This window comes from Pezoporus occidentalis, unplaced genomic scaffold (genome assembly GCF_034315485.1).
Source record: "Pezoporus occidentalis ecotype Australia unplaced genomic scaffold, CSIRO_AGI_Poc_V1 ctg40, whole genome shotgun sequence".
Lineage (NCBI taxonomy): Eukaryota > Metazoa > Chordata > Aves > Psittaciformes > Psittacidae > Pezoporus > Pezoporus occidentalis.
The window spans coordinates 1122116-1146539 of NW_026915725.1; the positions used below are offsets into that span (position 1 = coordinate 1122116).

The 24424-nt window shown below is 37.9% G+C and overlaps 1 protein-coding gene across 3 annotated transcripts in view; it reads right to left on the reverse strand.

Annotated features, from left to right (window-relative positions):
• MYO3A (myosin IIIA) overlaps positions 1 to 24424 on the reverse strand; it is a 117771-nt gene that overhangs the window by 69837 nt on the left and 23510 nt on the right. For all 3 annotated transcript variants that reach the window (XM_062633554.1, XM_062633556.1, XM_062633555.1), the window contains 3 exons: positions 15476 to 15580; positions 14573 to 14672; positions 420 to 496 (listed from right to left, as the gene is read on the reverse strand). In XM_062633554.1, the coding sequence (XP_062489538.1) occupies positions 420 to 496; positions 14573 to 14672; positions 15476 to 15580 (282 nt within the window). The remainder of the gene's footprint in view (positions 1 to 419; positions 497 to 14572; positions 14673 to 15475; positions 15581 to 24424) is intronic.

A 24424-nucleotide genomic window follows, 5' to 3' on the forward strand; every position in this document is an offset into this window, starting at 1 on the left:
TACAGCATTAAAAACTTTACAGGTATAGAAATCAAAAGATAAAAGCTATAATGTATTAAAAAATTACCACCCTGGGCTCCTTCCATCCACGGGTATAAGACATACCTACAGTTTCAGAGCTTGGAGGGCTGAAAAGGATTAATGGTAGTACTCTCTCCCCTTTAAGATTTTAATAAGCAATTTAACATCTTGCTCTCTGTTTTTAACCTTGTAATTTCAAAAATAAACCCAATTTTAACTTAATCCCTGCAAACATGTAAGAAAAAGAAGTTGAAAACGCTTTTTTAAAGGACACTTATATCTCATAAGGGGAACAGACCAGAGGTCAGGAAGAAAGACAAAGAGCAAGCAGAATGCAGAAATACAGAATGCAACCCTTCAAATATCAGTGACAGAACGTTTTGAAACATGAATCTAACCTCTGGAGCCATCCAGAACGGGGTGCCCACGGAGGTGTTCCGGCGGAGGCGAGTGCTTGTCAGCTGGGCAGACACACCTGGAAGAACGAAGGGAAGCCATAATCAGAGCAACTGCTATTTCCATCCAAGACAGCCCTTCTGAGTGTTGACATCCTTGTCTTCATGCTATGACTTCCTCTAGAGGCAAATCTCAGATACATCTGTCTGTCTGAGTCCTCAAAAGTACTCAGCACTTCATCTGAAGTTCTCCACATCCTTCGTTTCCAGTGACTTGAGTAGGGCTGGGATTTAGCCCCAAATGATCACTTCGTTAGTAATCTGATTTATATATTTTGACCGGCTAATTACAATTTTCCTATATCCTGTTTTAGTAGAGCAGTAGAGCACTTTAGGGAAAAGAAAAAAATAAAAAGAGTTCTGTACCTTGCACATATTTACTTTTTTTTTTTAATGCTCAGTACTGATACTAGACCTCAGTTTCATTATCAATACATTTCAGGTTGAACACTATAAAAGATACTTATCCTCATCTCTTAGTGGCTCTGCCATAAAAAAGAAACAGTAAAACCTGAAAGATTCTTACAAAACCAGAAGTCTCTCCATGTTCAAAGCATACTCTCAAAGCAACAACAAATGCCTGGAAATCAGCTTTGTAACATGAGCTGTAGTTTAGAGGAATTAACTAGTTCAGGCCAAGAGCTAGAATGTGAACTCTGCAGTATGAAGATTACTTACAGTTTTAAATTAAAAGACACTGAAATATTAGGAATTCAAGTGGGCTACAGTACACTTCTGACCAGCCTCCCACCAATTTCTTTCCTTACAAAACAAGTTTGTATTGGTTGGAAATATCTCTAGTGCATGCAAAGGAAAGAGCACAACACAGAGAAAAACAGCTAGCATGTCCTGGACTATTGTGGATTTATGAGTCAACTGTGAGGTCCACATATGGAGAAAAACTCCCACTCCACTAGCAAGTCCCAAACTGTTATGGATTTGAGTAACAGCCAACTGTGAGGTCCACCACAGGCATAGTCTAAAATGCCAATATCATGGATGGCAAGAGAGGTGCTGAGTTCTACACTTCTTCCAATGTCTAAGACAGACACAGAAGCTCACTTAATTTGCCTTCATATGCATATCTGCTTCCTCTTCAAAAAAGTAAAAAGACTGAGTTTCACTCTGTGAGTACCATTTCATTTTCCTGAAACCTATGAAGCTCCATACAGCACCACTGGCCAGTTTCAGCCCTGTATTGTCTGGTTTGAACGTGGGTGAACATATCTTCCTGAAAATTCTGCTGATGTTTCTTAAAAGGAACAATTCACAGTAACTGCCCAGTGGAAATACTAACTACCTCTCTGTCTAGGCAGAATTTGATTGGTTTGGGTTTTTCAAAGTAGTGGTCAAGAAATCATGAAGCGCTTGATCTGTTTTTCACTCTAAAGCTATGTCTTCAGCTCTGATTGACAAAAAATATCTGCATTTGCCTGTCACAGAAATGTATATAACTGCTGAAAATAAGGCAGCAAGAAAGATCCTGCCTTGTGTTTGTTGTGAGACAAACACAACCATTACTTTTATGGTTGCCTCCCTCTAGTCTACTTCAGGCTTGAGAAAGTAAAATCTCTCTCCCTGCATGCAGAAAGACCAATACACAGTGTTTACACCATGGAAAGTAGGTCAGTCTTTGCACAAAGTCCATCGGTCCTACTTCAGCTCAGCTAAGCATGGCTTTGTTTTTGGCACCTCAAGGAGTTGTCTGAGGTCCAGCTTCCGGCTGGTTGTTTCGAGCTGTGGCTGTTCCAAGCCCTCAGCAAAACACGTCATTCAGAAAGCAAGGAGTAAGCACACATCAACACACATCTGTCACCGTTGCAGAGATGCCAACAGACATCATTACGTGATCCTCGTTTTTGAAGGGAAAGGAAGCTACTCTTCCCTCTCTCTACGTGTTGTGGGAGTCCCCTGTGCTAAGGCCTTTTTTATAGTCTTGGATAAGGAAACAGGATTCAGATCTGCAGGCAAAGAAATTTTTATGATTCCATTTTCAGATATTCTAAATAATCACGACTTTCTGTAGAGATAAAGAACAAAATATGAAAGGAACATTAATCCGCACATTCTTTTCTGTCTGTGCACTGTTGGGTTTTTTTTGTCTTTGAACTGTAATTATTAAACTGAAGGATTTTTTTCTTCCTCCACCCTTTTTTACCTTAATAAAAAGCTGATTTAATTTAAATTGTTCACCACTACCTTCTTCAGGCTCTTGAGGTTTTTTGTGTGCTTTTTGTTTGTTTTGGGTTTTTATCGTTTTGCTCCTAGCAGTAAAGTGGCATTTCAGATTATGGAGCCTAGGTTTTATGACAAATGATATTTCTTCAGGCTTTTTCTGTGTATAGAGGAAATATGATGTAATTCCACACTTAGTAACATTTCTTCCAGCATTTCAGTAACCAGTCAAGCATGTAGCTGGCCAGCTTTTTTTAATTTGTGCATTTTCAAAAAAACCCATCTTGTTCCTTCCCCTTCCCCTTCACTATTGCTTTGCTGCCATATGAGTCAAATATTCTCCTAAGAAAATCTAAAAATATGTTATAAAAGAGCATTTTATCACACACAAATGGTAACTCTTATGAAAGTGAAAAGCTTAATGAATAAGTGCATTAATAGTACCAATGGAGACCATACCCCAAGGAAAATATTGTTTTCCTCCTCTTTTTTTTTTTTTTTTTGGCATTAGGTTACTAATAAAACCTAGAAATTAGCAGATTTACACCATGACTATTATTCAAGCTTTTCATTGGAAAAACTGGCATATTGGAATAACATTGAAAGTAAAGCCACTTATTTCTGACCTTAGTACTCAGTAAAAGCAAAACAGTGCAGAAATGAGCTCCCTATTATTAGGAAAGCTTTGTCTCATAGTAGCATCCAATCTGAGCAGACACTGTTCTGATCTAAATTGGGAGGCTGTATAGCATCATTTTATGGTTATGTCCTGTGACAGAAGTATGCACATTTTACTGGTTGATGCTAAAGGGGGAATGGTGAGCCCTAGCAAATTCTACTAAATTCACATTCAGCACACAGCAGGGAGACTGTATCAACAATGTGCTAGCCACTGCCTTTATACATAAAAACACAGACCCTACCCCAAAAGGCTTACATTTTAGCTATTACATTCCTCTGGCTACCTCTTTCATAACCTTTCTTCATTTGTCCCTTCAGTGTCCACTTCCCAACCAAAACATCCTCTTTGTGACCTTCCTTGGATTAAGAACCTGCAACCCAACCATTCCTCAAGCTAGTCTCTGGACCAGAAACTGCTCCTGCTGTTAATCCTGCAGACCTAAACAGGCTGAAATGCTTTGAATTATTTCCCAATACTTTTTTCATCTCCCAGAGAAACAGATGTAAAGCAGCACCAGCATCTTACACTGCATTCCCCACAAGCCTGCTAACAGATGCATTTTGGCATTCCTGTTCCATGTTTTTTGCTGCAAAAAGCGGCCTCTCCTTCTTTGTCTTTCTTACAATGGTGTTAAGACGATCCCTCATAAATGACTCAACTTCATCTTTTTACTAGATCTGGAGACAACAGGTCCCAATGGTTTAAGGTTTTCCTTTAGTACCCTAAGCTTCACTTTGAGAAGAAGCCACCATTCTTGTCAGGAAGCAGAGAGGGAAGTAGCTACTTCCCATGGAACAATCGTGGTGTCATAACTCCTCTGTAATTGCTGTTATCCTTGACACTGTCTCATTTCTTTGTTTGCTTCTTTTGGGTTGTATTGGTGTAATGGTACATATACAGACAGGATGCCTTCAGACAGATCAGCTGAAATGCACACAAAATGCTAAAACCATAATACACATAATTCCGTCAAAATCCACAACAAAAGACAACAGAGAAAGAAGATTAAAACAAAGCAATTATGATAGTCCAAATGTCAACATCAAAACGCATCAGGTTTTAACTGTATTGCACTGATGGCAGCATCCCCACTAAGATTGTAAAGGGAGACCAGAATGCTGATCCCAGGTTTATTTACTTGGCATGGATAGAAAGCATAAAGGTATTAATAGAAAGTGTTACTAACAGGCCATAAGGATACATGTGTTTCAGAACATTTTTGAAACAATGTCAATACTCAGAATTTCTTACAGACAATCAACTGACCTCAAAACCAAGCTTTTAAACAAAAATAGCACGATACTCTTTCTTTGGGTGAGCTTTTGGCACAAAAAGACGCATGAGAACTCAGTGATAAGGGCTCAAATATAGAACTAAAATAAGGTTCTGACCAATAAGATGGAAATAAAAATATAGGAAACAAAGTTGAAATGAGGAGCCAAAAAAAATTTTGAATTTTCAGCAGTATTTTATGTTGAAAGGTGTGTGTTACGTTATGTCATGTTATGATGAGGCATTACTTCCTTGTCATAAATCCACACTGTCTACTAAAATCACTTTCTTGTCCTTCATATGTTTAGAAATGATTTTCAGGATTATTTGCTCCATCACCTTCCCAGGGATCAAAGTGGAAGTGGTTCTCCGAATCAAAGCCTGTGGTTCTCTGAATCCTCCTTCTTGCTCTTCTTGAAGATAAGAGTGACAATAGCTTCCTTCCAGTCCTTAGGAACTCACTCAGTCTCCAAGACCTTTCAAGGATTATCCAGAGTGGCCTTGCAATGACATGGGCCAGCTCCCTCAGCACTCCTGGGTGCATCACATCACGTCCCATGGACTTGTGTATGTCCAATTAATTTAAATTCTCCCTAACCTAATCCTCCGCTACCAAGGGTAATTTTGCCTTGGTTCAGACTTTCCCATTGGTCTCACAGATCTGGGATTACTGAAAGCCAGTCTAACAACTAAAGACCATGGTAAAGAAGGCATTGAGTGCCTCTGCCTTTTATCACCACATCCCTGTCTTCATGTGTTATTTTAATGCATGTAGTGTGGTAATGATGAAAACTAAAGTATCCCACTCAGAAAAACATGCACCGCAGATGCAATTTTAAACATATCCCAAAAGTAACCAAGTGGTCCTTTGCAACTTCAGGAAGATCAAAAGCTTGGTACACAAAAAGACCATGTATATGACCTGCCTGGAAAATTAAAAATCCATGCTGATTACTACAAGCCAAGAGGCATGGAGCAAGAGTGGGATAAAAAATTGAGTCTGTACTATGAAATATAGTGTGATATAAATGAAAACAAAGGGAATCAAAGTCCAGTGGCTTTCACAGTAAACTCACCACAAAGATTAAAAGCAAAGAAAAGGCATTTTTAGGCATATAAGGAACAAAATGAAAATCCTAAATCAGATACAGAATCATTACAAGTTACATACTGATAATAAAATTGCAAGCAGTGATTTAAAAAGAAAAAAGCAGAACACTACATCTATGAGATACATAATCTTTTTTAAACAAAAGGTTCTAATGCAGCTTCTTTCTTTAAGAAACTTGAGAAGTTTTTCATAATACAGGAGATTGTCAGGATATTGTGGCAGTGTACTCATGCTTCCCTTAGTCTATGATTCTGATTGTACCCTTTCCATAGCCTTCAGCAGAGCAGGTGATCATGGGATGCCCTCCACATGCTCCTGACAGTTCAGTGTGGCACCAGGCCAGTGATTTTAATCAAATCTCATGCTTCAGGGCTTCAGCTAGTTTCCTGAAAGGGACGCACAGGAACATTTTTTTCCTGATGCACAATTGGCCAGATGTATTTAGAGAGGAGAAGCAGTCTTCTCTGGAGCCTAAGGGATTTGTGCAGCTACACACAATCTGCTGAAGATGATCTTGGAGGTCTTTTCCAACCTAACTGATACTACTTCTACAATATGAATACTCAAGTATGTTGGTGAGGAAAGTCCTCCTTTTTAGAGCCTGCCTTCCTACATATGAGGTTTCAAGCTAACTGACACTTTTGATACCAAAAAAAGATTATTTTTTTTGTGTATGAATGGGAAAACCCTGGAGATTTTTCTCTTTGTTACATGACATGGTGCTCCTGTTAAGATTATCTGGGTTACTGGCAACATCTGTACTGACAGACAAAATGTTTAAAATACATAAGGATGGGAATACTTCAGTACAAATGAATAATTGGGTTCAACTTTCAGGTAAAAATTAATGGATTTTAGTATACACAGATATGACTCATGAGAAAACCAAGAACAAGCCTTTGCTGGCCAGGTAGGGATATCTTCTCACTTCATGTGTCTCTGGCATATGACACCACCTTTCTGTGTCAAGCTTCTTTAATGTTTAAGCCATCAGTGACATCTTTATGTGCCTTAGAAGAAAACACTTGAAAGACCAAGTGTACAGCTTATCCTGGATACAGAATTTGGCCACATGATTTCTTTTTTTTTTCTGTTATTGAACAGCACAAAGGTTTTCATTCACACATGGCCCATGAAATAAGTTTTTAGGGAGTAAGCCTTCAACAAAGAATTAAGCATTCAACAATGAAAATGTTCCACAGCTCAAGCCAACGCAATCCATCTTATCCCTGCTATCCCTAGTTTGAAAAATTTGGAATTATTACTATGATTGGGTTCAAAGCAGTCTGACAAGCTGCTCGTGAGGAAAGCTTTCTTCAAAGTCTCCTACTTCTTTTGGCTTCTGCCACAGTCCCTTAGTAATGCTTTTTAGAAGCGACGTGTGAATGTGACACTATATGGTATGCAAAAATGTCAACACAATAATAGCCTGTTTTTGATCTGAATCGGTGAAGCATATAGCTTTATTACAATGCATGCTAGAATGACTAAGGCAAATACAAGCCTTGCTATGATTCATTGCTTGAAGTAAGCTAAGGGCAGAAAAAATTATTTTATTTTTAATACTTTCAAATGAAATTATTTTAATTAATTGTTTCATTTTTGCTGAATGATTCAGACAACATTTTAGCTAATGCAGGGCAAGGAGAAAGAGACGCAATAGAATATTCTGACTACTCCAGAGTAAGTAATCTACAAGTCTGGAAAATTACTCAAGGTCATGTTGAGTTCCTCTTCAATGGTTTCTCCTCACAGGACATGCGAGGCTGGGAACCATGATATATATTAAAAGGGACAGAGATTAAAATGTCCCTCCCAAAAATGTTCCAACAGTGCTCCAAACCTGGATCAGTCACAATTGTTTTCTCAACCCATTCACTGAGCACAAGGTGGCTCTAGACTCCCAATCTATTGCAGCCCAAATTGTACTGTGTGCATTTGCAGCATAGTCCTGTGAGCCTTCTCTCCCTCTGAAGTGCCAGATGCCACACAAGGCTTGCTAGATTGATCTGTAATCAGTTAATAAACTGCATCTATCAAGTCTGTTCACGGCAGGGAGAGTCCATAGCACTGTGTCACAGCAAGGGAACAGAGTTGTGGTTCCCTCTTCAGCCTCTGTCCCAAGATTTCAGAAACTTTCCCCACATGACCAGCAGAAAATCAGGAGAGGTGAGCAATTACACAGTGGAACTATTAAGATGCAGTCCTACTATGGACTCCTTAATTACTTTGAGATTGTCCCTATATTTTGGACATGCTCTATAGTGTAACTGATTTTACTACTCTTGCTTTGTCATTATAGCAGCTGCTGGCACACCAATACTTCAAAAACTCTACTGCTTAGTACAGTCACAGAATACTAAGTATTTTGACCTGTATTTCTCTATGGGAATAGACATGAATAGAATGCAATAAAACATAACAAAAACATCTATGCATCTGAACTTACGTTGATCAATTACTACTGATCACTACTAGTAGTAAAGCATCACTAACATAATTTGTAAGGAAGAGAAATGTTGGCAAAATTATTAAACACTCTTTCTAGGAGAAAAAAAAACCAAGAAAATTATTTTATGAACTCAACTGAATCATGAAATGAACTTAATATTTTTACTTGTTATCATCTGAATGAAATTATGCATGCATTTTAAAGTAAAAATAGAGTTAATATAAAAATATACTACCAAAAAGAGTGCCATACAATTGGCTCGTTTTAACAAATTACAATTTGCAATTATAAGGCTATCCAGAACTGCCAGCATTAACATTGCCTTAACTTTGGATGACTTCAAGTAGCTTTAAAAGAAGAAAGATAATTCTCTCCGTAACAAAATAATAACCCTATTATATTCCAAACACAAAAGCTAACCTCTGTCTACCTGCAGTTTTCAAAGTACAAGGAAGAAACAGTTCAAGTATTGAACAAAGTAATGTCAGTTTTCAGTATGTCTAAATAGAGCAATACAGTATTCCCTCCCCCAGTTCATATTAAATGTCTAGTTGACTCAGGCCACTATACATTCACGATAAAACTGTGCTAGCTACATGCAAAGTGTGATATCTGAAACTGCTTTTGGAATGCCAAGACAATATTCACATGCAACTTTTACATCAAATATTTGATGTAAAACAAAAAGCAGAAAAAATGCAAACTGAGCATGGTTGAAGTACAAAAATCACCTTACCTTCACTATATATTCCATTAATATTACAATACATGTTTTACTTATGCAATCTCTTTATCCACAGTATTAAAGGAACCCTTGAAAGGGTATCCACAGTATTAAAGGAACCCACTATTCTACTAATTACATGCAGAACAGCTTGTAATTTTCCACCATCTGCCAGCACCAGTGAGATTGCATTACCTTCTTTCCATATCTTCCACTGGAACCTGCTTTACCTACAAACCCCCCCTCTATCTTTCCTATGTATTTCTTACTCAGAGACTAATGATGAAGAGTTTTAAATATCATTAATGAAGAAGAAACTAAAAATAGAGAGTGCCAGTCCTTTTCAATATCCCCCTTTCCACAGTGATAGTCATAGGCAAACCTGGGGGAATCATGGGAACTCTTGTGGTTAAACATTGGCTTGAATTCCAAAGATTTAATGAGTCCTCCAACTTTTTATTTTCATTATGGGAACTCGAGTATTTCTAGTATCCATTTAGATGTCTGGCTTCTTGAATATTTCTAACATCTACTGAGATGTTGAGATGTCTGTCTTGGTTTTTATTTTTCCTATGACTTTTCTTGGTAATAATGTCAACAGTCTAATTACCTGTGGCAAGAAAGCATGTTTTAATTAGATGCATAGAAGGACATGGCCTTCAGTAAGGCACAATACTGCTAGAAAGCTATGCATTTGCCTAGGTGATGGAGTACAATCTATACTTACATTTTTTTGTGGGCATTTCCAAGACAACAGCTGCTCATCATATTTCTAGTCTGTGGCAGCAGGCTCCAGCAGTCCCTTAAGAAGTATGAGCTACCTGTACCCTTGTTCAAGACTGTCAGCCTACAAGATTAAGCCTCGGAAACACAGCTGAAGAGGAATTTTCCATCAGCATTACACTCTCCTGTTTTTAGCTAAAAGAATGACTTGCAACATAACTCTAGATGTTTCAGAACTTTTAGTGGCAAAGTGGTTCTTCCCTCCATGAGTTCCCCACATGCAAGTGTGAAAAGCTCTGGGCTTTAAGCTCTCAGACTCACTGCAGTGGCAGGGGATTTCAGAAACACGTCAAATCTTTCAAAATGAAATGTCACTTGGACTTTTTCAGACCAAAGTTAAAATAATAAAAATAATAATATAGCTAAGATACTCCCCTTTTAAAACAGCATGTTATTTGACATCTCAGAATTTCCAAATGGGGATTGCGTCTTAGACTAATATTGTTTAATACAAAAAAGGCCCTGTGCAGCATCCTGATTTCAAGAAAAGAAATTGAATTGAGAGGGACTATTAAAAGAAGCAAATATTTGTCAGCATAAGCAGATGTTATACACTTGGCTCCCCATGAAATCGGTTACACACTGTAAGATGCAGATGAATATATGAATTTTTATTACAGATGAGGTGTGCTATGCATGCAAGTGACTTCAGGCCAATTTTTTAACTGATGAAACAAGGTCAGACACTGAAAGGTATTTAGGCAGTAAAAGCTGCAGATTAATTTGTCACAAGACTTTCAATAGGTATCTAGCATTAAATTAATTTGGATTTACATGCTAGAAGTTTTTGAAAATTTTAGCAGGTGTTTTTCTGCACTTTTAGTGGTAAAATTTCTTTTCAATCTGGCTCTTTAACATCAATCCACAGCATTCAACCAGACTGCTGAGAAACAGATGTAATAGACTTTCTTCCCAGAACGCTAATAAGCAATTGTGAATATAATTAAGAATATTTATAAAATGGGAATTTAGTTCACACTTTTCTTGCCTCCAAACCTTTTTATACAATATATTATACAGCTGTCTCACTTTAAAGTGCTGCAGGGAATTTACTTTAATGTAAATCTATATTTTTCCATCAAATCTCTATACTATACTGAAAACATAGCAGCTACACTTGAATATAGTGCAGCTATTTATTATTTGTATTGATGTGGTAGAGGATGCTCCTTGCTTAGAGCATAATTGCTGCAATTCCCAGGCGTATCATCCTTCCCCAAAGGTTTTCTACCAGAAAAACAGCTAATTCCCACAAATGTTGAGGTAGCAAAACAGCCTTCAGTCAGTGTTCTCCCATAAGGAAAATACAAACTTTTAATGTATCTAGAAGTTAAAAGAATTCAGGGACTGAATCTGTCATCATGGGATGCTTAGAGTAGATCCCCTTGGTTGCTACTCATTATCTGTAGTAAAAAAAAAGACTGATTTTGTTTATCTTTGCCAATTTAAGATATCATACTGGATGGATGTGAGGAGAGAGGATGCTTCCCTTGTAACAGCATTTCAAACTTCTTGTGGCTTGGACAGTTTAGACTAAAACTTCTATCTGGCAACACCTTTATAAGTAATTGAGATCCAGACGCATTGGTGTGGAGATCTTATAAACTCATTTACTTGATTTCATCATTAATGTCAACAGGGATTGAGTGTTTCTTAGATACGAGAATATTACTGGGGTAATTAAGCAGTATTACAGCAGAATTTTAAGGGAATGCAAAAACTTCACTCTTCAAACCAATCTGTGTGAGGCGCTGCCACAGTATTCTTTCAAAGTCCTTCTCTTTAACTATCAGTAACTCTATGAAGGGCAAACAGTTCAGACTTTTAGCCTGAATTTTGGGAAAGCTTTTCCACACACTTCCTCAGCTACTTCAAGCAGATCAGTCTCTCAAAGTTTCAGATCCCCAACTGTTAACTGGGAATTATAGTAATTTACCTCCTCATAAGAGTGTTGTGAAGGTCATCCGTTACATTACATTACATTACATTACATAGACTGTAATGTGTCCAGAAACTATGGCCACAGCATACACAAATACCTATGACACAACGACAGTAAGGCAACGTGTATAAACTGTGTCACAAAATGAAGCTTCTAGAAAGCCAGTACTGCTATGCAGGAAAGGACTCAGAACTGTGGTACTCTACACCATCAAGTTCAAAGAGAACAGAAAGAACAAAGGAAAGTAAAGCTATTTTCAAAGGTGATTTAATTCACTGAAAGTTAACTGTTCTTTCATTTATCACTCTTAAAAAGTTCCTAACTGTACTTTAATTTAAAAAAAAAAAAAGACAAAAAAAGAAGACACAAGTGCAAACCGTATTACCACACAACACATACAGACAGAGGATAGGTCTTTTTCTAGTATTGTGCTCCATAAGACACTTCACAGATCCATCTTTCAGATACACGTTTTATGCACCTGTTTACATGAAAATCATCATAAAGAGTATCAGGAGAGGAGAACAAAGGGCTGTTCAGGAACACCTCATCATCAACCAGCATGCAGGAGAATGGCACAGACAAAATTATCCTGGGAATGGCTCACTTCCTTTGTCATGTGTGTTTGGTGGCTGAAGAGGTCCTCAATCCACTGCCTCTGCTCCCCTCCCCACAACAGAAAAGTTGTGTGCATGCTAGAAAGGCCAGGGTGGTTATTTGGGTTGGTTCTGTTTGTTTGTTTGCTTGGCCCCACATAATAATTGGTTCAACCTAAACAAAAAAATTTGTTCCACTGAATATTTACTGGAAGAAAATGGGATTGTGCCTGCATGTCTATCTCATTCTGCAGACTGCAGATGTACAGGCTTATATATTAAAAGATGCCTATGAGTTTCAGTCCCTGATCCAATAAATGTTTATGTACAACACTCTATAGTAGTGCCAACATGAGAGATTTTGATCAACTCGCATTTCTGACTTAAAAATACTCTTGGAATCTGATTAATGTGGGTTTAAATCCTCTTAAGTAGAAGACACAAATGTTACAAATCTCAGCTGAATACCTTAAATGTCAGCCTGAAGAGTGAACGGTATGTCTTCCATGATCATTTTGTGAAGACTGCAATGTTTTCCTATTTAACTACTCATTATTGGCTTCATATTGTGCTTTGGTTTTTTGTGTTTTTTTTTTTTTTTTTTTTTTTTGTTTTTTTTTTGGGGGGGGGGGGGGTGTGAAAAAAAAAACAGGGAAAATTCTTTCTATCTCTTCCTAAGTTAAGGTGCAGTTTCTATATTCCTTTAAGATGAAGGACTGCAGATACTACAGGTGCCTCCTTGACCCACATAAGTGTGTGTGTATGTTTGTTTCTTGTGCATATTCTCATCTGTGCCTTGGAATCACAATTTTCCCCAGAAGATTTTAAGGTTATTTTTCAATTACAGCCTTAGCCGCAGACTGCAGTAACTGGGGAATAAAGAATTCAGGTCCTCATTCCTACATTTTGTATGTTTTGACATCTGCATAAGTGAGTTAATTTTCACAAACATTGATCCTCCACGGCTCTAACTGCCTTCAGCACCTTAAAAAAAAATAGTATACACAATACATTAAAAACCTGTGACCAAAAATATTGATTTTGCCTCACATGAAACTTCCAGACTATCAGAAAATACTAGGAAGTGTATAGAAGATAATTTAGGAAGTCTGAAGGCTTTTCAATAGAGCATTCTATCTGATGAATAAAATAGTGAACATAAACACATGAATCTTCAGAATAAGCAACCCTAATAATTGTGGGGATTTTAAATATGAAGTAATGAGAGTTACATAAATACAGTCTACTGGCAGGAAGACACTACAGCAATGGGAGTTAAAATCCCATGATAAATTGCTATGTATCAACTGAATAAATCTTATTAAAAAAAAATTGGAGGGTAAAGGAAAATTTTCAGATTTTCCATCTTCTGAATGGAATCATATTTACAATTGTCTGCTATGCTGTGAAGTAGTTACCAAGAAACTGAATTTAAACATTAGAAGACAGTGTGCTACCAGGGGATAACAGCTCATAATTACGAGCATTGCTATTTTTTACACACACCCCCCCACACACACCCACACACACCCACACACACCCACACACACACACACACACCCTTACATGGAACAGCAGTCAATACACTTTTAAGGCAAATCGCTGTAGTATGGCTGATAAGTAACAGGTTGCATCCACTTACCTGCATGTCTGCTTTTCCCTTTTGGTGGTGAAACCAGATGATAACATTCAAAAATCACTTTAGGCCTAACAGACTTGATCACATCCTTTTCACTTCATGCCAGTTCTTAGGTATAGACTTGCCAAAAATAATCTGTTACTTTTCCAGACTTTGGAAAATGGGGATTACCTATGTAATATCTCCCCCTCTACTGCTTTCTTGCAATATCTCTTGTTTTGTTTCAAATCACACTAATGAAGTATACGTGACTGAGGGGAAGCTCATATATTCTTCACAAGATCTAGTAAGTTCTAAGTCTTCTTATATATAACAGGAAGCTTTTCCCTATCAGCTTCTTATTTCACTGAAACAGCCCATGGTCCTGAAGGAACTAAGTACCAACCTCATTTGACCTCTACTAACTAACTTTGCCATTTCACTCACTGTGTCTGCCCCAAAGCACTTGGCACTTACTCCCACCAAATTATACCTTCTATTTGTTAGCCATGCTATCAAAACAGCATTACCAAAATTGCTGGAAACCCCAAAGTTGTAAAAACACAAATTCTCTGAATATTGTATTTCTATCAAGTTAGAAAAAAACTTTGGTTATCCAAGCAATTTTTAACAAAGAACTCAAAAACTTATTAAAAACATAATTAATCTTTTCTGATTTATTTTATTTTCCATACTTCAGATTTACAACATTAGTTGTATATATAAGTAAAAATAACTTACCAAAATCCACAAGCTTGACTCCTCCTTCAGTGGTCAAAAGGATATTATTTCCCTTAATATCACGGTGGATAGTTTTGTTTTCATGCAAATGCTGAAGTCCCTGAAAGATGAGATGTAAACATGAACTTTCTACTAACACTTCTGTCCTCTAGACTACAAAACAGAAACAAAAAAGTAGCAGAAAAGTGTGGAAAACCATAAAGCAGATTTGTTTTTTTTAATCCAAAACCACGGAGATGTCATTCTTGCTGGAAAAAAAACCAAACCAAACACTTAGCACACCCTAAGAAATAGATGTTTTTTTAATTAGTCCATTTTATCTCAAGTAGAAATTTCAAGATGAAAGCAGAAAAAAAGCACTATAACTCTACATTCTATATGACACCTTTAGAGTATAAACTCAAAGAAAACTGCCAGGGCCTAAATGCCACTGCAGAATATCAAATTCTGGTTAAAAGAAAATGAAAAATAATGACACTTGATCTTGAACAGCAACAAAAAAAGAAAAAAAAAGGATTCTTGTAGTAGTGTTTGAATTCACTCAATCTGTTGATCATCTTGCTATAATATTTCAGATACAGACATAAGAAAATGAACAGTATTTGGGGCATATTTCTGCTATTTCTCAAAAGCAAAGCAATTCTGATGCAGAACTGTGTTTACTGAGGAAATTAAGCAATAGTCAGAAATAAATTTTCATTCTCTTAATAATGAAACATACTAATTCTTCTTCACCTTGCTTGTTCAAAAAGAACCATCTGAATTACACATTACATTGATTTCATTAAACACTGCTATAATACAAGATAGTGAGCCGTGCTAGTGAAGACATGATCTTCATTCATTTAAAGAAAAAAATATGAGCTGAATACTGACAGTCCTTTCACTGAGAGCTTATCTTACCATCAGAGCTTCATGTAGAATGTAAGCAATTATAAGTTCATTCATCCTTTCGCCTCTCTTCAGAAATCCTTTCACAAGATCAGTCACGGATCCTCCATTGCACAGCTACAAAACATGAGGGAAACAGAAGAAGGAATTAAGAATGTTGGAGTAGCCGCCCGGTTGTAGTTTTCAGTGGGGTTTGTATTTGTAGCCAAATGACCTCCTATGAAACTGGCAAACTACAAACTGTCCTCATGTCTACCATTTGTACAAACAAAATACACAGCAACTTTTGCCATTTTTTTCCACTATTTTCTGCATTTAATTATTCTTGCCCAAATACAAGCACAGCAGTCTGTATCTTTGTTTCCCTATATACATGATTGCTTTTCACTGAAACAGAAGTGGCTTATAGTGCAATAACTTTGCTTGAAAGGCATGTTCTGTGGGCCATGCCAATTGCTTCTTATATCATCATGTGCAACTCACCAGCAATGCATTGATTATTACTGCATCAATTCTCAGGTACAAAAGCCACATAAAACACAGAAGGGATTTAAAGACAGGCAGCAGAGAAATTCTCCCAACAGGAAAATGGTCCAAAGGGAAAGATGCCCTCTTTGCCAAGCAGCCCTTAATTCCTAGTGTAGAAGGATGTTATACACAAGGGACGGGCATCACTGAAGATGATGAAAGCACCATGGAAAGGTAGGTCTCAGCTCCCACTGAAACAAGGTGGGCCAGGGGTGTAAGGCTAATTATAGCCACTGTAGTATCAGCCATGTCAGCTTCTTGTTCTAGATGCAAAGCCACAACCTACTCTGGATAAACATTTATCCCATCCAAGGTCCAGTTAGACTATCATGTCCTGTCCCACATACACAGGAAGCAGAGATTTGGCCTTGCTCCCTGAAAAAGTCAGTGCACCCACACTACCAACAGATTAGTTTAGACCTGCAATATTTCATATATTCATTTTTATCACTTACAGTTTTTCCACAGGAAGAAGCAACAGTGTAGCTTTAGCAGCTTTAGCAGCTTACTCTGTAGCAGTTACACACCCGTAAAGAAGAAATTGGTACCTAAGCCCTTAAACTATCCATAATGCACCTAATACTCATTGACTGTACCTCTGTAAACAATACTCATTGACATCACCTCTGTAGAGGATCAGCTGCTTCCAATAGGACAGTGAAATAAATTATAAGTTTAATATTATATCATCCAGTGGCTTTCCAAATGACAATAAATACTCATATACGACATTTTACCAATACAGCGCAAAACAGTAATTCCTTTTGACTATGTACTTAGAAGTCTACTCAGATTAAGGGCATAATTTATAAATAAAGCCTTTCAACTGCATAATTCCAGACATCAGATACCCTTTATATGATGTTTTTAAACTGTTCTCCTATACCTCTACATTTTTTTCTGTGCTGCAATTACAGAAAGACTTGCCCCTTAACAAAAAAGCATTTCATAGCCCTTTGTATCCAAACATTCCAACAATTTTCTGACTACCTTTGGAACCGCTGGGTTGCATTGAATTTGCAGCACAAGAAGGCCCACACAAAAACTATTTAATACGTAGATCTTGGTGAAAGATGTGTGCTGCATCAGGTCAATGAAGGCACTGGTCTGATAGATGCCGAGCTCTATGACAACAATCTTAGAACTCTCTTAATATCAGCCTTACTTCAGTGGGACAACATGCATGCTTAGAGAGGGAAGAACTCATATGCTTAAATGATGAGATTAAGCACTTTGCTGGATTAGGGTCAGATTCCCAAGCAGGATTTAATTTACTGTCTTTAGCCATGCTGGTCTGCCTTCTCCATTGACTTTTTCTAGTTACTTTTTTTTTTTTTCTACAATAACATTGTCTTCCCTGGGTCTCTATTGTTTTAACTTTGTGACATCATTGACACGTTTAATCAAACCAAATGGATGTTGACAATTCTGGTTAATGTAATGTATTTGCATTTCAGGGCACTGAAACTGTTTCACAAGTGACAAACCACTTGTGAAATAAATTACATATATGATATTCTTAAAACTATTTTTCTTCATTATCTAATATTAAAATTGTGCTTTTCGTAGGTGGATATTCTTCTGTTTTCTTTACAGAGCTGGATATCTGCTAGTCTTTCTCTCCAACGTAAGGAAAACTAGCCCAGAAAGGAATATATTCTTTTTCTAGGTAGGAGAAGGAAGAAACTATAGCCCAGAAATTACCTTCTTCAATGTTTAGGCAGTAAAGCCAAGACTGAATTTATTTGCCTGGGTCAGCAATGTGGTTTTTTTTTTCTTAAACATGTCACTTTAAATAATTTTTCTACCCCTCTCATAAGATAGAAATCCCTATTAGGAGATAAATATCAGTATTGTAAGGTAAAACTTAATTAAAATATCAGGTTATTTTTCTACAGGCTAAACAAGTCCTCATGGGTAAAATGTTGCATCTGGTCTCATTTCCTACTTCTACCATCTATTTTTTTCCAGGTGAAGCTGCCACATGTCCCTATTAACTATGCACTTAACCAAAGTTCAAATGGTGATTCTTTCTCCTGACTCTGGCTATCAAATTGCTTGTGTGTTCAATGCAAGCTTATCATAAACACCTCAAAAAGTCCCTCTCCTAACAGGATCCAAAAAAAAAATGACGATGCTCCTGCCTGATGCAATACTGGACCATATTTGCTTGGGAATCTGAGTAGACAGGGCAATACATTATTCCTGGGGATGCCGACTAGGATCTAGTTCATGACTTAACAACTTAAAGGGGAGAAAAATCCCTAAACCATTAAAAAAACCCCACATTTCTTCTGGAACAGATTATCTGCAAGTCTGTGTTATCTCTGTCCCTAGAGATAATTCACAACTTGCATGCAGTCCTTCAATAAGAGGTGATAGGGTCAGCATTATTTAGCGGTACTGCCAGAATGGAAGTTTCCCGGTGTGCTGTTAAATATTGCAGCTTATAATTATGCTTCTTAGTAGCATACTGTCCATAGTAAGAAGCTGTGTAGTCTCTTACCAAAGTTGTTGTGTTGGAGTTAAGCCAACTGTAATTCTTGGATGACAAGGAATCATGAAAGCAACAGAGATGGTTTAAAAAAAGATCTTTCCAGGGAAGCATCTAGAGAAGAGAGGTGCTGGTAGCTGTTATTTTGTTGCAAGCACTGTGAACTCACATGATCAAACAGCTAATCAGTCTGCGTCATAAGTCCACATCATTCAGTAAAAGCTCCTCAGAATACCTTGATGAAGGACACCATAAACAGACAACATGAAACGCATTGGAGAATCTGCGACACAGACACAGAGTAGAAGCTGTGTGCCACAGGGATGCTTCCTAAAGGTCAAAGTAACTCACCAAGTCTAATGCCTTTCAACCTGTCATGAGACATGTTGACTAGGGTCTAGCTCATGACTGTGAAGAGAGTATTAATCCTATTTCCCTCTCCCACACTCAAACCACTCATGCACACATTCTCTATTACGTGAACAGATGCATTTCTTGTGGTTTGTATCAGTTTTACAATACCTATTTTAAGTAGCTAGTAATTCCAGGAGGAAAAATGTGTATGGAAGAAGTGTTGGTGGCATCTTTAGTAGTAGTAGGTGTAAACTGAAAGGACTTTCTCAGTTTGTTTCTCAGTTACCACATACTCAGGTATGTGAAGTGCATAAAAAACCAAAGCCCTTCACTCTGAACTGCTTTTAGGAAGTCTGCAAAGGCTGTATTTTCCCATCAAAGGATAGAAATCCTCTTTTAAGCTCTTTAAATAAACTTAATTTAAAGAAAGAGACTTTTGTAAATGTCCAGCCTGTCAGACATGGTAAGGGAAAATATTAGTGATCCTCCCACAAGGATGCTATTTAGAAATGTCATTGTGATAACTTTGTACATGAGCAATTTTCATCAGTTTAATCTTAGCCACTTTTTCTATTGTTCCCTTGTGATTTACAGGTATTTTAGTTACGGGCAGTGTTTTCAGTGCCTGCAATGACAGAATGCAAATATTACCTGCAAACACAAGCAACTAAAAGGGCGGTAAACTGAACCCTGCAGGCTACCTAAAAGGGGGTGGAGAAGACAGACAGATGCTTCCCAGAGGCACACAGCAAAGGATGAGAGGCAACAATCCCCAAATGCAAGATAGTAGATTCCTACTGAACATAAAGGAAAAGCTTCTCCAACAAAAGTAGTTAAGCACTGGAACAGATTTTCTAGCAAGTCTGTGTTATCTCCATCCTTACAGATAATTCACAACTTCCATGGCAGAGACCCTGTGTAAACCTGTAACATTGGAGTTGAACATCTATGAGCAGGGGGCTGGACCCAATAATCATCAAAGGTCCCTTTCAAACTATAGTTTTCTATAATTCAAAATATTTGGATTTTAATATATTCAGTCCCTAGTTCAGGTATTTAGACAGCAGTAATGGAGGAAAGGACTATGGAAATCTTCCATACTCAGACCAAGGGAAAGAATAATTTGAGAGAAGTCTTGATCCATGTGAAAACCTGCATGCAAATGCTGTAGCTCAGATGGCCACACATAGGTGTGTCAGAAGAGGTGGTTGTGAGCCTTCTACAGTGGTAGCGAAGGGTTCCTCCCTTATGATTTTCCAGCACTCAAAAGGCAAAGACTCATACTGGGATGACATACAGTCCTCCACCCACCCATCTGCCACAATCCTGTACTACTTTAATTGAGCTATTTGTATGCAAAGATTGCTTCAGCAATAGATTTATAAAATAGCATGATCCTAACACATGAAATGTCAGTTAAAATTGCCATCACATCACAGTCATCCAGGTGTTCTTTTTAGGTCATACTCACTCCCCATCTGACCCAGCTGATCTATTTCTCTCTGTTGAGCTCTTCTTGATTCTGATACCCATTGAATAAGGATTCAGCATTGGCTTTGCTTTTAAGAAAACTAGCAGCTGCACCTTTGTTAGGGCTATTATAGCCTTTAATCGTCCAACTGCTCCTGATTTATGCATCTGTACTAAGCTGTCAGGTAACATTTGCTTGCATCCTGCAGTTGTCAAGGTGCTTTCATCTTATTTCATCAGCTTGGATGAGAATAGCAGAGCAACTACAATTACTACCTGCCTTGTCTTTAAAGGCTGCACGGGCATAAATGACTGGGTAGCACATCACATATGCACAACTTAACAGCATGCGCAAACAATAGTTACAGAAAAGTCATATTGTCACACCTCGCTTTAATGTTATCATACATAAGAATGCTAAAAGCATCTTAGGCACTAATCTCTACTTTTTTCTCTATTTTTTTTTTTTTTTAGAATAGACTAATAATCTGACCCGTTCCATTGATCTTGCAGTACAGAAGCACTGCCAGTCTCTGAGCTGACTCTACCTTCCTTTTAGTACTGACAGCTGTTAAGAACAAAAGATTCTTATTTGCTGCTGTTTTGTTGCCATAAAACTACAGAAACATAGGAGTAAAAGGGACTCCGAGAAATAATTTATTCCACTTTATTTGCATTGCGTAGAAATCTGGTACTTTCACAGAATCAGATAATGGTTTGGGTTGGAAGAGAGACCTTAAAGATCATGTAGTTCCAATCCCCTTGCCATGGGCAGGGACACCTTCCACTAGATGAGGTTGCTCAAAGACCTGTCCAGCCTGGCCTTGAACACTGCCAGCGATGAGGCAGCCACAACTTCTCTGGGCAACCTCTGCCAGTGTCTCACCACCCTCACAGTGAAAAACCTGTATCTAATCTAAATCTATCCTCTTTCAGCTTAAGGCCATTCCCCCTTGTCCTGTCACAACAAGCCCTTGTAAAAATTCCCTCTCCATATTTCTTGTTGGCACCCCTTATGTACTGGAAGCTGCTGTAAGGTCTTCCCTGAGCCTTCTCTTTTCCAGGCCAAGCAAACTCAATTCTCTCAGCGTGCCTTGATGGGAACGGTGCTCCAGCCAGTCCTCGACAGATATTTGCCTAATCTGCTCCTAAAAATCTCCCACTAAGAGAGACTCCAATCTTTCTAAGTAGCCTGTTTCTGTGTTTCACTAGCCTGAAAGTTAAAGCGTTTTTCCTACTACCCAACCTGAATATTTTTTGCTTCCAATAAAACTGCTTTATTTTTGTCCTTCCCTCCAGTAGTCTTTGATAATGAATTATCATTATTCTCTACTTAACACTATCTCTGTCAGACTACTGTCATGGTATGTCATTCTTTTTTTTTAGGCTGTACAAACTTAGTTGCTGAAACCTTTTGAAATCATCCATGTTTTCTAAGTTTAGGCTGCCTGCTTCCTCCCTGCTTCCCCTCCTCCCTGGCAGAGCATGAGGCTCACAAAGTTTGCCATCCTGATCAGCTCTGTTGCTGAAAGTCAAAACACTGCACTGCACCAGCTACCAAGAAGGAGAAAAATGACTGCTACTGCTGAAACCAGGACAAGGCTGTACAAACTTAGTTGCTGAAACCTTTTGAAATCATCCATGTTTTCTAAGTTTAGACTGCCTGAAATTTGCCACTGATGTTTGCTCCAAACTGCATACAGAATACCTTTGGAACTCTTGTCTTAGCTGGGAAGAGCTGAACAAAAGACTCTCCATTTCTTCTTCCCACGGATAGCAGTACTTTTCAGACCTTTGTCTTCTGTGATTCAAAAGAATCCCTCCAGTATTCACAACTGTGAATCTGATGCTACCCTCCAATGTGCCTGTAATTACACTAGGTGTCCACTCCCAACTTTTTATGTGGACTTTGTTTCATCACCCAAGTTATTAATGAACAGAGCAAAAGTAAGATGCCCATTTGAGAACCTCCCATCCCAAAAGTGAACAACTGAATCCAGTTTTATGAAAAAGAGATTATCTGCTTTATTGTTTATGTTTTTCCACATTTTCCTCACAAGAATGTCACACGGGACCATATCAAAACCTTACAAAAGACACATCTCATATATTGCTTTCCCCTTGCTACACCAGTTATCCTGCTTAAAGAAAAGATTTTATTAATATGATTTGTTCTGGCACAATCCAAGTCAACCACTTATCACATTACTGGATTCTGAGTATTTCTACAGTGGTTTCTATTAACTTGTGCTGGCATAATTGCGGAAATCACAGTTAAACAGGCTGGTTTGTATTTCCCTAGGTCATTATTGTTTCTCCCTTTGTGTATTAAGCATTCTTGTATCCCATTTCTCTTGTGTCTTAGTAATATAATCTTGTCTTTACCACCCTCCACATTAGCCTCTCTGAGTTTATCCTTAAGTGCCTGTACTTTAGCTGTGCATTTTTGTTTCTCCTATTCGAAGGCATTCTGAAATATTAAAATAAACAAACCCTGATCCATTCTTACTCATCTCATACTGTGGTGGTTTTTTTTTCTTTTCTCTACATCAGCTAATTTGCTATTGTGTATTTAATGTCTTTTAATAACTGCCAGCTACCCTGTTTTCCCTCATTTTTACACTACTTTACTAAGCACAGGTACTTTTCAGTTTGCCAAGATGGGTAAAGCATACTCTCCTGAAGCCCATTAACCTTACCCTACACTTTCCTCAGAAGAGTGAACAAAATTATTTTGGTATATTTTCCACTCAAACTTCCTTCCATCTTCAACTTTTCAAATGAGTTCTCAATTAAAATGAATCAACCTGATACAGCCAGGTCCTCAGTCACTTTCTTTGTCTTGTCTCCAAGACAGAATTTGATGGACTGTCCATCTCACTATGACAGCTGTCACACAGGGTCAGCCATGACCAGATCAACTCCTGTTCTTTGCCTATGGTGTGACATGCTTTCGTAAGTATTACTGCCAAAGAGCACATTCCACTGACAGTACCGGATACCTAGCACAAATACTTGAAGGTCCTTGTGAAGACTTATGGGGAACTAAATCAGTTTCTTCAACAGGCCAAGTGGTTCAATATGCACCTCCTGTCTGTGCAGCACAGATTTAATTTCACCTCAAATGGAAGAAAGATATACACTGGGGTTCCTATTTTTCCTAATAGCAATACAAGATAACCATAACCAAAAGAAACTATAGCAATGTCCTATGCTTTTAGGTAAAGCTGATTATGTTGAATTTTGCCCAAATGAAACATATCACTAAACCAGACATCCTTCCATATTTATTTAGCTTCAGTGATCACAAACCATGTGGTATTTATAATTTTGCTCTCTCACATGATCAAGCACCTTCAGGGCTGTGTTAGTCACAGCCTCATGGGTGTTTTGTTGTTGCTTCTGATTTCTTCACTTTCAGTTTGGCTTTTAACTTCTTATTTTCTTTGTCAAGTGCATGCACTGACAAGACAGCCAGCCAGAGGAAAAATTTGCCTATTCCATCTTATTCCATCTTATGCAATCAGCCTTCACAGATGCTTATTTTTCTCAGGACATAGATATCTCAACCTCACACTGTGGATAAACAGAAAAAGCCGCATCTATGCCCATATTGTTACTTTCTAAATTTCTGCTTTCAACCTCAGCATAACTGAATGAAGTCACTGGACTTTATATAAACGGGAGAAAAAAAAGCAGTAACCCCTCAAGGCAGGATTTATTCTGTTCTAAAGCATTTGTTGCTTTGTCTCTAACAGAATGAAAAAAAAAGCAAGTAAGGCAACAGCGCTGTACAAAAGGTTTACGGGGAACATCTTGGCTGAATTCCCCTGCTAGCTACTTCTGATGCAAACTTCATATTGCACCATCCCATAATTCACATTCTTTATGTTACAGTACATTTACATCCCCATGAAGTTGCTAATGAAGAAATTAATGTTATCACTTAGAATCATAGAATGGTTAGGGTTGGAAAGGACCTTTAGATCATATAGTTCCAACCCTCGTGCCATGGGCAGGGACACCTCACGCTAAATCATATCACCCAAGGCCTCGTCCAGCCTGGTCTTGAACACTGCCAGGGATGGAGCATTCACAACCTCCCTGGGCAACCT